Below are 13,445 nucleotides of genomic sequence, written 5' to 3'. Positions count from 1 at the left end.
TATGGAATTAATAGCAAATCTTCTGATTAACACAGGCATAACCTTGTCACAGACATTTGCATATTCATAGGCAAAGTGAGGGCTTTAGAACTCTAAATCAAGTCAAGTGGTTGGCATTTACTTGAAACCACAAGGGTACATGCTTCCTTTTTATCAGTTTCCACAGCAGCCACGTGAGACTCTCATCGTCATTCACAGTGAAGAGGGTTTTTGCTTTAGAACTAGACTTATTTGCACTCGCGGATGACAATTTGGCCAAAGGTGAGTTTTAAAAGTTAGAATTTGCCAATTAATCAGCATTTGAGTTGTTTCAGTTCAGTGATTTTGTGTGGTAAGCAGCTTTTTCCAGTATTCCTCTGTGTTGCATGAAGATGTAGGCACATGGTTTAATGATATCTACATATCATCACTGCCATGTGAAAATCATTTTTGTCTTTTTTTTTTTTCACTTTTCCGATATTTCAAAATTCCAGTTGCCATTTGCATTCTGTCAAAATTTCATGATGAATGAACCAATAAAAATGCTCCAAAAGTACCTGGAAAAAATATTGTTACTTTAAGAATATTAGAATGTATTAGTTAATTCTTAGTTAAGAATGTTTTTTTTTCTATATGCTATAAAGGCACAGTTCTAGTGGAATTTAGTGGTTTTGTTCCAACCGCAATGTATACAAATTCTGAAAGAATTATGAGAAATCATTAATACTGAGCAGAAATATAAACAGGCAACATTTATACTTATTTTACTAGAACATGACAACAAAGTGACGACAAAATAAGGCCAATATCGTGAAAATGTATCATCTCAATATCTTGTAGTAAGACCAACCCACTGTGTTTTTAGCCTAAAGATGCACACAATGGATTTTCCAGTTATACTATAATGTATAGTGTTTGAGATTTGTTGTGTATGTGAAGCAGCCATGGATTGCAATTTTGAGCATTTATGGTAACTCTAAAGTGTGCATTTGGTATTGTATTCAGCCAACCACTACGCTCTTATTTGTATTTGTATTATTGGCCAGTGTCTGATCTTAGTTAAGGAGGTACCACTTAAAATGGAGTCCAAAACAAAGAATGCTGATTGAGGTCTGAAGACAGCAGTCTTGAATCACTTCCAATAGAACCCAGGTGCAGTTCATTTTCAGAAAGCGCATGAGTAAATACCAAGCTCTCGTACTGGAAGCAGAAGTATTCTAGATCTATGCTGCATATGTCAAGAAAAGGTGCGCTTTTTTGTTATTGTTTGTTTTGTTTTTTGTTTTTTTTAAAACAACCACATTGTGAAATGTTTGGGATTTCATTCTTTTATATCTGAAAAGATCTGTAAAATGAAAACCTATGTAATATCCAATGGCATAACACAAAATTCTGCAGTGCAACATTCTTCCCACTTTTGTAGCTACATACCAAAGGCGATGTTAAGAATGGGAAAAAAAAAAAGCATAATACTGTCAGCCTCATCTGACCATAGAATCCCATTCCAGTCAAAGGTACAGTAGTGTCTTCTGAACTTTGGGTGCTTACCAGTTATGGTTTGAAAAGCCCTTCTTCTTGCATGCCCTCCGAATAGTTTGCTGGCACGAAGGTGGTGTCTTATCGAAGTTTTGAAGATTTGGTAACTCCAAAATGCTGCCATCTTTTACTTCAACGTTTTTGTGAGACCATAGCGTGTCTAGTAATATGTGCAAGTTGTGTCTGCTTTCATGTGGGCCATTTGAAAATGCATCGTGAGACACAGAAAAACGGTTGAGGTTTATAGCAGGAAGGAAGAAGTGTGGTTACATTTTCTTCCGGGACGTGTGATGCTGAGCAGCAGCTTCTGAGAGTTTCAGCCCTCGATTGAGGTGAGTAGAGCAGCCTAAACTCTCATACTCAAGTAGAAGTATTAATAATGTTCATAATAATGGAACCATAGACAGTAGTGCTGGTAGTGAAAATAAACAATACTGAAGGTGCTCTATGGCTAGAGGTTCAAACAGAAAAAAGTGGAAATTCTCCATTGTTATAAAGCCTTTATTACAATGTGGCTCTGGACAAAAAAATCTCTGTGTTTTCGCTTGAGGCTTTATCAGGGAGAGTCATGATACAAGCTCTATACAGGTCTAAATACCCTCAATTACTCACATGACTTTGGATATCTTAGTGATTCATAAATGTCGCAATATGGCCGTCCATAAAAAAAAGCAGCTGCATTATGTATTAACATCTCTCATTATCTGTTTACAGATGCTTTCTTCGCATGGCTTTTGAAGAAAATCACTCCATCGGCCAAAAACCTACAACATAGTGCATCTATTTTTTAGGCATAGCAAGGATGGATAGCATAACACTAGTTCCTAGAGGGTTCACGGAGAGCCCAGTCAGTGGAAATGCTAGTTCTCCCCTGGTACGTTTGGACGATATTCAGAACAATCTTGACAGAAATTTAACAAACCTAGAACACCAACAGACTTTGTCAGATTTCTTCAAAGGATCTCCACCCAAATGGATTAACTATTATATTGCAGAGGAGCAAAACACAGCCTTAGTGAGGAGGAATGGCTACAGTGATGTTATAAAACAAATTCTGAAATGACAAGAAAGGAGACGTACAGTCTCCAGGATTAAACTTTATCACCATCCAGGAAGTGGAGGTTCTACGCTGGCCATGCAGGTTCTTTGGGATTTGAAGAAGGACTTCAAATGTGCCACCATAGGGCCAGTCAGTACTGAAACAGCAGTGATTGCAGACCACATCATCAAACTCTTTGAAGAAGGGGGTCCAAATGACCAAAGAACACTACTGTTGCTAGATGACAATTCCAGCGAAGGAAATTTAATGGAAAATTTAAACATGGAAATTGTTAAGAGAGGAATAAGTGCAGATGTCCCAGTGGCCATCCTGTTAAATGCAAAGAGAAAGCTCACCAACATGGCTGACGGCCCCCTAAACCTGAAAAACAAACTCTCTCGTGAAGAGCTGCGCAACTTTGCACTAAAGGAAGCAGAGATGAAACTGAGTCACAGTGATGAAGAACTGAAGCTGTTTCATGGATTTAATCTCATGAGGAACAATTTCAGCAAGAAGTACGTGGCGAATCTCAGCTCAATCAAAGAAATCAAGGACTATGTGAAGAGGAATAAAACAGCTTGCAACACTGAACTTTTCTCAGTTTTGGCACTGTTAAATTCATATGTTCCTGGGTCCTTTCTGCCGCTGTCTCGATGTCAGGATTTCCTAAACCCTCAACGTACAATCTCTGAACAAACGACAGACAGAAAAATGGCAACATTGCAAGATTCCTCACATGTAGTTATATATGAGAAATTGCTATTTGAAAAGAATATGGAGCCTTTTATGAATCTCATGGTTATATTTTCAAGGGATGAGATGAAGAGTGAGTGTGTTCGGTTAGCGCATCCAATGATTGCCAATGAATGCCTGAAGATACTGGCTGAAGCTGGCATAACCAAAGGAGAAATAGCCAAAAGTTTTCTTGAGTCCTGCAAACCAAATGAGCCTCCATATATGGTGAAAATGATCAAAAGTTTGCTAATTAAGAGAGAAACCATGGAGGATCACCAAGAGATGTTCTCCAGACTCATTTTAGATATAAAAGATGATGGTGATTTAAAGATGTGTGAGGAATTGTTTGAAATTGCCACAACTATATTTGAAAAAGATCCCTTTTTCCCACAAGCTTTTGCTCGATTTCTCTACATCGTGCTCCATGAATTTGATGAAGCTGAGCATCAGGCTTGGGAGGCCATTGGACGTGATCTTCAAAACTCTTTCCTCAGGGACACACTTGGACAAATCCACAAAACACACTTGCAGACATGCACAAAAAGCAGATCACCAACTTCAAAAATTCTAGAAGTTGCAGAGTTAGCCATACAGGCTTTCGAAGATGAAGAAGAGGCAGCTGAAAATGAGCAAGATGCTCAGTCAAAGAATGTATTACATACTTTCAACTGCAGAGGACTTTTTGGTTATATTCAAGTAGCCAAAATTATTTTTGACACTCTGACATCTCTTGACCAAAAGTGGCATGATGTTCTCACAGGAGAGGAATCCGTTCTTGTGCTACCCGAAGCAGAAGACGTCCTAGACTATGTAGACCTCATTGTAAAACTGCAGGTTAACGTAGAAAGGAAACATGCATTCTTTGAGGGCTACCTGATCTACTCCAAACCCAGCAGATACAAATCTGAACCATCATACTTTCAAAGGGATGTTGATATTTGTTACAGCAAGTATCTGCTTCGGCACTCAAAGCCTGCCCATTCCTGTCATTCCATAATGGACAGAAGCTTTCCTGGTCTATTCTCTTGTCTCAATCGAGGCTATTCTAGCAACTTTCTGGAGCGCCTCACAGAGTACGCTAGGAAAACATATGAGGTGGAACAGTCTGACATGAATGCTGCCATGAACTACATTCTCTCAAACATCGTCCTCAGCAACAAAGACGAGACATCTCAAGTACTGCGGACACTGACAGATCTCAGAGGCATTCTGTGGAGATTTGTAGAGAAGCAGAATCTCTACCAAAGTCCAGAATTCTTCCTCCTTGTTCTGCTCCTGTTTTGGCCAGATGTGAAACATCATCAAAGCTTACACTACAGCATAGACTTGGGTAGTACTGTTGAGAATATGAAGACAGCTTTTGATCAAAAGTATCAAAAGCACTTTCAGTCCAGGTACCTGAGGCCTCTTTTTTTCTTGGGACAGGAGACAGGCTTGAAGAGGCTGGTCCACAGCTGGAAAGTTCACAATGTCCATACAAAGCACAGAAAAAATCCTAAGCAGAGAAGACAAACATGGGCCAGACTGGACTGGGGAAATGGACAGCTATGGAAGGACAGCGACATCCAGAATCTTCTACTCCGCGTCCGTGGAGTTTTCAGAAAACAGCAGCTGTTTGCTTATGTTGAAGACTAAGAGATCGCCATCTATTCAGACCAGGCTTTTGTGTCATATCAAGGTCCTGCTTCCTTCTTCCTAGGCTTTACCATCAAAGGACCCGTGGCTTATGACATCAGATTTGAGCACAACAGTGAAGGAACACAAGAGGACAAATTCATGGAATTCCAAGAATGTTTAGGTAAGACTTTATATTTTACATTTTAAAGTTTAATAACCAGCATTTGAACACATTAACACATATATATATATCTATGCATGCTTAATCAATTATTTTATTTACTTTTATTGTTTTTTGTTTTTTTTTGTAGATCATTGCAAGCCACTTCCAACTTGTGATGCTTGTGCTGCTATAAAGATGAGAATAAAATTTGTATTTAATGTAATCTGCACAATCTAATGTGGTACTTGTCTGCTACATTCCTGATCTGAATTATCAGAGCACAGTCTCTTACATCTAAGGAAGCAGGCCTTGAAGACCTTTCATAGCATGAGATTACGATTGTAACAAAATACAAATAGACTGTCCAGAATGAAGAGATATGAATATAGATACTAAAAGATTGTGTGGTATTTGTCTCTTTGACAAAGAAGGTACCTCAAAGTTTTCATAGGTAGGCAGTGTCTGAAATACTCTCTGCTATTTGGGGGGGGGCTCCCATGTTGGCTCACTAATAATAATGCCTTGGGAAGATAAGTTTTCAGCTTTACATATATGTTACGGCATATTGTAAAGTTTTTGAGATTTATCTTAGGCATAGTTACAGTTGGTAGGCTATATAGGACCAACTGGGTGAACCAATGTGCTACAGTGCCACCCAAACCAGTGCTGCTTCACTAGTTTGTCAAGAATACCAAACACAAAAGCTCATTGTGGGTGAAGCAGCTAAACAGTGACCTTTCCCTGAATTGGTATTTGAGCGTCTATTTTCCCCTAACAGACAGTATAAAGTCATACTAACTTTATTCTCAGGGATCACCAGAAATTTGAATTTGAGATATTCAGGAGGCCCAAGAGGTTAATTAGGAGGTCCCAGATTCCCCAGGGCCCAACAACAATCTTTCATGCATTAATTCTTGTTTGATCAAATGTATTGACAGTGTTGAATTTATAGGCTACATGCAAAAACAGCTGTTAGCTCAGTCTGGTTATGTGAGCTGCTGCAGGTAGATTCACACTTTATAAGTGAAATGGTTTGTTCATTACCATTGTTGGAGTAAGGTTAATTTCTGCTTCCATCTCTAAGGGATTTGCAAAGGTGGTATGTTAGCGCTAAGCCAATGGTGGTGTACATTTCCACATATACTGTCCTACGTTGCATTTAATACCATGGCTCAGACTTAAATATGACATTCAAAAAGCATGTTTTTTACTTTGTATGTTGCAGTTTAATAATGAAAACTTCCATAAAATATGCAACTTCCAATTTTGAATATTACTGAAGGAACCCGCTAGCTCTCTGCTCTACTCGTATCCCACCAACCATAGACAATCCAGTGACTTACACCGTCTTGCTGTGATGAAAACCTCATTACGAGGCCCCAACTTATCCCACACAAACTACTGATATGCAGTTAGCTTCTAATTAGCAATGTCTGCATGATGTGATCATATTAACTGGAAGTACTACATCTCCATATAAAACATTCTAAGTGTTCCCCAAACTGGTTTCAATAGTACTACGATAAACTTGGAAATCAAACAAATTCCCAATAACCTTAGAAAGTATAACATATGATCATCCTCATGAAAATCCCCAATAATATATTAAAGATAATGTTATTATATTACCTGTAAAATGTAATTACAATTTACATGAAGGCCTTATGTTTCATTAAGAGATTTGGCATCCAGTACATGATGCTGAGTAATAAATATTACACATATTTATGATTATAAATCAGGCCAGTCAAGTCTGGACTGTGAGTAGATCAGCTGGGTAATGTTTGGGTTGTACAAACTCCACAGCTCAGCATAATCTAGAAAGATAATTGTGTCCTTCCTGAAATTGGGACACCTATTTTGGTTATTATGGGGGCTAACTGGCATCAACGTTGGGCCAGGCATAACATAAAGCAAAAAACTGGAGAACTCCAGCCTACAATCTGAAAGTTCTCTCACTTCCTACAGTCTGTCTTGTCCACTCCCTTGAATTCTCCATCTCAGGAGCCAGTTCTGAAATGGTTTACACACCTGTTCAGTTGCTCATTAGTAGGCTATGTAAGGACTCTGTTTACCTCTGTTCACTGCAATGTCTTGTTTGTTACTTCATCAAGTCTAAGTGTTTTGTTTCGTGTGCTTTTCTGGTTTTTGGACTTATTTCTGTTTTTTGAAGAATCCCATTGTGTGACTTACTCATTTCACACACATACAACCATATATTGGAGGTGTGGTTTAAACTTGCGAACCGTATTCATATGTGTGTTTGCTTTGCTTGTTTAAGGACCTTGTATATTGGAACCAGCTTCATCCTGAGGTCTGGAATGAAGATGGAGGATTATCAGTGTTTGGAAGTGACAGACAAGAATACTACAGTTATATGTACATTAAAGGAGAATTTGCAGTTGACCTCTTTAAAGTAGTTAGATTCTATGGAAAAGAACATTGCCACACATACCACAAAGGCACAAAAAGCAGTGTCCCACTTTCACAGGATGCAACTGGCCTACTTACTCGAGTGCAGTGTCCTCTGGGTATGCAAGCTATGCACTAGCTTTCTGGCCTTTGTTCTGAGGGGCCCATGAATCGCCTCTGCACTTTATCAATGCACAATCATGAAGCCTCCCCTCATTTTCTTAGGGTTATACACACCGGCCGGTTCAGCAGTTTCCAACACTGCCACATTGTGCCACTCACATTTTACATTTTGCTAACAAATGAAACTGTTAACTTTGTTTCCAGCACCTACCGTTTCTGAACAATTCAACAGGGGTTAATGGTAACAGATAGAGGGGTTAGTTGTAACAGTCACAGTGGATTAAACATTCTGGTAAATTGATGCAAAATACAATGCAAAGCTAATTTTATGTTATTTGAATGAGACGAGCTTTCCAACCTAAACACAAGAAGACATATGCATCAAAATGAATATGATTAATGAAAGAGGCCACGTCGAACACTGGCAAATTTATTTTTGACTGGTATCAGTAGAAAATCACATATCAGCTCGATAAAATGTATGACTGCTGTGGAAATGGTGATGGTGATGCTATGGGAGTACGAGAATATGACCAAAAACAGCTCCTGCTTAAATCTATTTAACTACAGAAAATATCGATGCTACATTTTTACCCCACGTTAGGTTGTGCTCCACTCTCCCATAATATAAAATATAGAAAAGTTCATAACATTCTCAGTACATACTTTTTGTAAACCTTTTATTTTTACCACTTTGTCTCCCAGGATCAGCTCCCCTGCTGGGAGTTATGAATGTTCAGTGACCGGTCTCCGCTGGGTCAGTGACAGTGAGGTTATCCTGATGTACCATTTCACTGACTGGGAACCGTATATTGAAGACCTGAAAAGGATGCAGTATGAACCATTTGGGCCTTTGATTGACATCACCATCGTCTCTGGGGTGCTTAATGAAGTTCATCTCCCACATTTCGCCTGCTTAGGTGAGGCTGTAGGGGTGGGTATATAGTGTCACTTCAAAATTGTGTTGGTAGTTGAGTTATTAAAGCATTTTACGTCTACAGGATCGAGCCCCTCCCTTAATGACCAGGTCAGAGTGCTGGATGTGCAGGACAGTGGAATGTTCTTGGAGACGTGTGAGCTCACTTGCTTCCATGCCAAGCTTCTCCACCCCACCTTCTCGCCTAAAGGCTTTCTTGTCCGAACTGGATTCCCAGTGAAAGTTCACTGTGAAGTGCTGATCTATCGCACCTTGATTGCTCACCTGACCCTTCACATATATTTGGTGCCTTGCGATTCAAAAATAATACAGGTAAATATACATCTTTATGAAAAACAAAGCTAGATACAGTGCAGAAACTGTTGATAGAGTGTAACATAAAAGGCAACATGATGCATCAAGATTTTTTCATTTTCTCAACAGCTCTCAAGGTCCATTGGCTTAACCAACTTAGATTTGTTTGTTAATCCAACATTAACATTTTTAGAGAAAAAATATCTAGGCAGATGCTTTTATCAAGAATAGTGTCAAATCATGTTATAGAGGTAAGATAACGCAGCATTAGGAGTCTTGTTCATGGATGCTTATTGGTACAGCATGATGTGTTGGCCTGGGTGTTGACTCTAACCAGTCTGCTAGGTGGAGGACAGAGGAAATACCTGCTGTGCTATACTAAAGGCCAGCAGGGTGGGGGTTTTATTAGTTATATCTATTGAATACATGCACCTTGTTCTTGTCTTTAGCCTACAGTTGGTACAGAGTAGTGGATAACACTGCTACCCTCCACCCAGCTGACAGAGGTTGGGGCAGAGCCAAGAGTCCTTGAGCAAGACTCCTAATGCTACATTAGTTACCTTAATAGCATGGTGTCTCCCAGTGGATGTAAATGTAATGTAAGCTTTTCCTTTTTTAAAAAATGTAATGTTTTATTGCCACCCTAGCACTGAGCCTCATTCACCAATATCTTCCTTGGATTTTTCTTAAATTTGTTCTTAGAAAGGTCCTAAGGAAAAGTTTACGCCAGATTCATGACATTTAAACTTGGTGAACATCAGAATCTTGTAAAAACTGTTTAAGTTGGATTCGATAAGAAATTTGTTCTTAAGAATGATTGGTGAATAAGACCCATTGAGTAAACGATTGAACCTTATTCTGGATGACTATGAAATTAGCTGTTGGGAAAACTCAAAAATATTCATGCATAGTTTCTTTTTCACACAGTACAATGTATCTACAATACCGATATTTTTCAAATCTTGTATTTTTTTATGTTTGCTACAGGATGTGGACAAAAAAGAGCAAGAGAAGGACACAGTGAAAATTCCAAAACCAGGGCCAGAAAGGTCCCTAACAATGAGGACCTGGTACAAAATTGAAACAAAGAAAGAAAATGAATACTTTTCTTCCAAAATTGAACCCGAGGTAATTTTAGAAAGGTTCACAATCCGTAACAGATCTGTTGTTATATTTTGTTACATTTCTTTGTTACTTTCTTTCTTCAGAGGTTGAAGCTGAGATACTCCCCTATCAAGTACTCTGAGATTTACATAAAAAATGCAAAAGATGACTTTGAGCTGCACTTGATTAACGAAGAGAATAAATCAATATGGGATGTAGAAATTCGAGCAGGTAATTTCAACAACAAACAGGTTCTGTGTTAAGGTGCAGTACATTGTCCAGTTACTGTTTGTCACAAGTAATTATTTCAGATTTTTCACAAAATTTCATATAAGACAAAGACAAAAATACAGAGTTTAAATGACCATTTCATTGAAAAAAAAAACAGATCCAAGACCAATTGCCCCTTTACTTACTCAAGCAACCAATTAACCTAATTATATAGATATTTTATTGGTATCAATTTAACTAGACACACCCAAGCTTGATTACTGCGAGTGCTGTTGAATCTACACACTTAAGTAGGACCTATCCAGCAATATAAAGTAGGCTGAAAGATCTCATAAGCAACAAACCATGCCTCTATCAAAACAAATTCTGGAAGAGATGAGAAGGAAAGTTATTCAAATATTAGTCTGAAAAGGATTACAAAGCTATTTCCAAAGTTCTTCCCAGAAGTGTCCGGCCAACCAAAATTCCTCTGAGAGCACAGCAATGAGTCAAACTTTTTGGAAGACAGGGGTCGAGTTACATCTGGCAGAAAGTTTACACAGTATTCCACAAGAAGAACATCACACCAACAGTAAAATATGGTGGTGGTAGTATGATGGTGTGGGGATGATTTGCTGTTTCAGGGCCTGGGCGATTTGCCTTAATTGATAGAACCATGAATTCTGCTGTCTACCACAACTGAATTAAAGCAATTCTACAAGGAATTCCTCCACGTGAAAGACTGATCTTCAGGTATGGGAAGGATTTAGTTGCAGTTGTTGGTGCTAAAGGTGGCATAATCAGATATTAAGTTTGGGACGGGGTGATTACTTTTTCACATAGGTGGTATAAGTGTTGCAAAACTTTATTCCTTTAATAAATGATATGATCATTTAACAATTGTTTTTTTTTGTTGTTTCTTTATGTTCTCTTTGTCTTATATTTCAAATCAGGAGGATGTAAATATTTTTTTCAGAATATTGTTGACAGTCCCCCCCCCAAAGTTATGTATTTGTTTTATTTCTTAACAATATTTGCTTGCTTCTTTTATTTTAGAGGAATATGGAAAGACTTCCAGTTTTCCTGGTAAGTGTCAATAAACTGCCTAGCACAGTCATAGAATGAGCAATGGCTTTCTTCTGTTCTCTGTCCAGATACTCTATACGGAAAATTTAGGCCAAATGAAATTAATGCTAATGCTAATGAAATTAATCAACACCTATAAAGCAGAGAAAGCTATAAAAAGATATCAAAGTGTTTCCAGCTCAGAATTTCCACTCTCCAAAATATCATTAAGAAATGGCAGTTAAGGGGAACTGTGGAAGTCAAGGCAAGATTTGAAAAAACAAAAAAAGCTGTCAGATAGAACTGCTCATATGCTGGACAGAAATGCAAAGCAAAACCCCCATATGACAGCAAATGGCCTGCAGTTTCCTGCCTTGAACATCATTGAAACTCTGTGGCTAGATCCTGAACATATTGTGCATGCAAGAAAGCCCAAGATTATCACAGAACTAGATGCGTTCTGCTAAAAAGAGTAGGTGAAAATTCTTTTAACGTGAAAAAAAAACAGCTGGCTGCAAAAAAAGCCTATGCTGTTATATATACGATAGGTGTCCAAACTTTTGTCCATGCCACAGTTACTTTAATTAGTTTTTCTTTTTGTTTGAAGTTAATCAAATATGAAGTAACTGTTTACTGACATTTGCAGAAAAATGTTGCTTTTTAAAATAGTGGTCTGTGGAGGTTGTGTTTACGTCCTTCAGAAATCAACAAAATATGCAATTTGGCCAGGTGTGCCTAAACTTTTGCATACATATTTTGCATACTTACTATAAATTTTAAATGCACAAAGAGTAGCACGCTAATGCTAGTCAATTGTGATAGGACAGATGAAGCCACAGACTGGGTGTGCTTTAAAATACATACATACATACATACATCATCTAAACCGCTTATCCTTCTGGGTCGCGGTGGGGTGCTGGAGCCTATCCCAGCCGTCATTGGGCGGAAGGCAGGATACACCCTGGACGGGTCGCCAGTCCATCGCAGGGCAGACAGACAGACATACACAGTCACACACACACTCACACCTAGGGGCAATTTAGCATGTCCAATTGGCCTGACTGCTTGTTTTTGGACTGTGGGAGGAAACCGGAGTACCCGGAGGAAACCCACGCAGACTCCACACAGAAATGACCCTGGCCGCCCCGCCGGGAATCGAACCCTGGCCCTTCTTGCTGTGAGGCGACAGCGCTACCCACTGCGCCACCGTGCCGCCTGTGCTTTAAAATGAAAACCCCAATTAGACCAGATCTATCAAACTGGATATCCTGAACGAGACATCTTGAGATCTAAGTCTGTTTACCCCCCACATAAAGGTATAATGAAGGCCCTTGTTTTCTGCATAACAAAAAATGCTTCACAATATACAAACTGGTGTGTTTTTGCTTCATTTTTGCAGACAGACAAAGAGATCTGTCCAAGGAATATGGTAAGTTGATAATAATGTAAATTTATTCATTCAAACTACTTTAGCATTTATTTTTGGTAAATTCTTGTATGCTGTTTCTCTTTACTTTTCTTTGCTCTCTCTCTCTTTCTCTCTCTCCAGCTGTTTGGTTTGTGAACAAACACAGGAATGCTCTCATCCAGAGGGTCTCACTGGTGACCCCTATTGCAGATGATCTGAAATCCTTGCTTGGTGGTGAGAAGTACTCAATTATCACGAAATGTAAAACACCACAGGAGGAGATGAGGAAGATCTACTCCTTCCTTTCAGGAGGGCAGAAAATTGAGGAAAGGTTTTATCTGAGTCTGCTGAAGAATGATCCTCACCTTGTTGGAGAGTTGGCTGAAGCAGAGGCAGTTTGAACTTCATGAATTCACCAGAAATTTCAAACTTGGGTGAATTTCACTCATTTGGAGAAATCGATCCATCTGAACTACGGTTGTGACTTTCAGAGCGCACTAATGAAGCTGTTAGTTTGTGGGGGCCAGCACTGTGTTCTAGCTAAAGCAGGGAGCAGGACATTTTCACAGAGTCTTCTGAGAAATGAGCCTTGTCTCTTTGTAGGAATCTCCAAAGAGCTGAGCACTTTGTAAATGGGATTATTTATTCACACTGTAATGGTGCTAATCATATGAGAAAATTAGGACGCAGCTTAAGCAAATCACTTTAATTGGTCACGTATATGCCTTTCTCTGCCTCATACACAAGCATCTGTGGTATAAGCGTTGCCATGGAACCTGTTTTAACTGGAAAGTGTTGCATTCACTGGTGAGTTTTGTCCAGC

General features: G+C 38.9%; 2 protein-coding genes across 2 annotated transcripts; both read left to right on the top strand.

Moving 5' to 3' along the window:
• The first annotated feature begins 139 nt into the window (after nt 1-139).
• Nucleotides 140-5,018, top strand: LOC118816834 (sterile alpha motif domain-containing protein 9-like). Its single transcript, XM_036583427.1, has 2 exons — nt 140-197; nt 2,583-5,018. The coding sequence occupies exons 1-2, from the start codon at nt 140-142 to the stop codon at nt 4,922-4,924; spliced, it is 2,400 nt and encodes a 799-aa protein (XP_036439320.1). The 3' UTR covers nt 4,925-5,018.
• Nucleotides 5,019-8,298: 3,280 nt separating this feature from the next.
• On the top strand, nt 8,299-13,081 carry LOC118816702 (NACHT, LRR and PYD domains-containing protein 1 homolog). Its single transcript, XM_036583238.1, has 7 exons — nt 8,299-8,524; nt 8,606-8,853; nt 9,823-9,963; nt 10,044-10,170; nt 11,206-11,235; nt 12,614-12,643; nt 12,764-13,081. The coding sequence occupies exons 1-7, from the start codon at nt 8,386-8,388 to the stop codon at nt 13,021-13,023; spliced, it is 975 nt and encodes a 324-aa protein (XP_036439131.1). The 5' UTR covers nt 8,299-8,385; the 3' UTR covers nt 13,024-13,081.
• Nucleotides 13,082-13,445: the final 364 nt, after the last annotated feature.

Source organism: Colossoma macropomum, unplaced genomic scaffold (assembly GCF_904425465.1).
Source record: "Colossoma macropomum unplaced genomic scaffold, Colossoma_macropomum, whole genome shotgun sequence".
In the NCBI taxonomy this organism is placed as follows: domain Eukaryota; kingdom Metazoa; phylum Chordata; class Actinopteri; order Characiformes; family Serrasalmidae; genus Colossoma; species Colossoma macropomum.
Note: the sequence above shows the minus strand (reverse complement) of the source record. Positions and strands in the feature narration are given on the sequence as shown.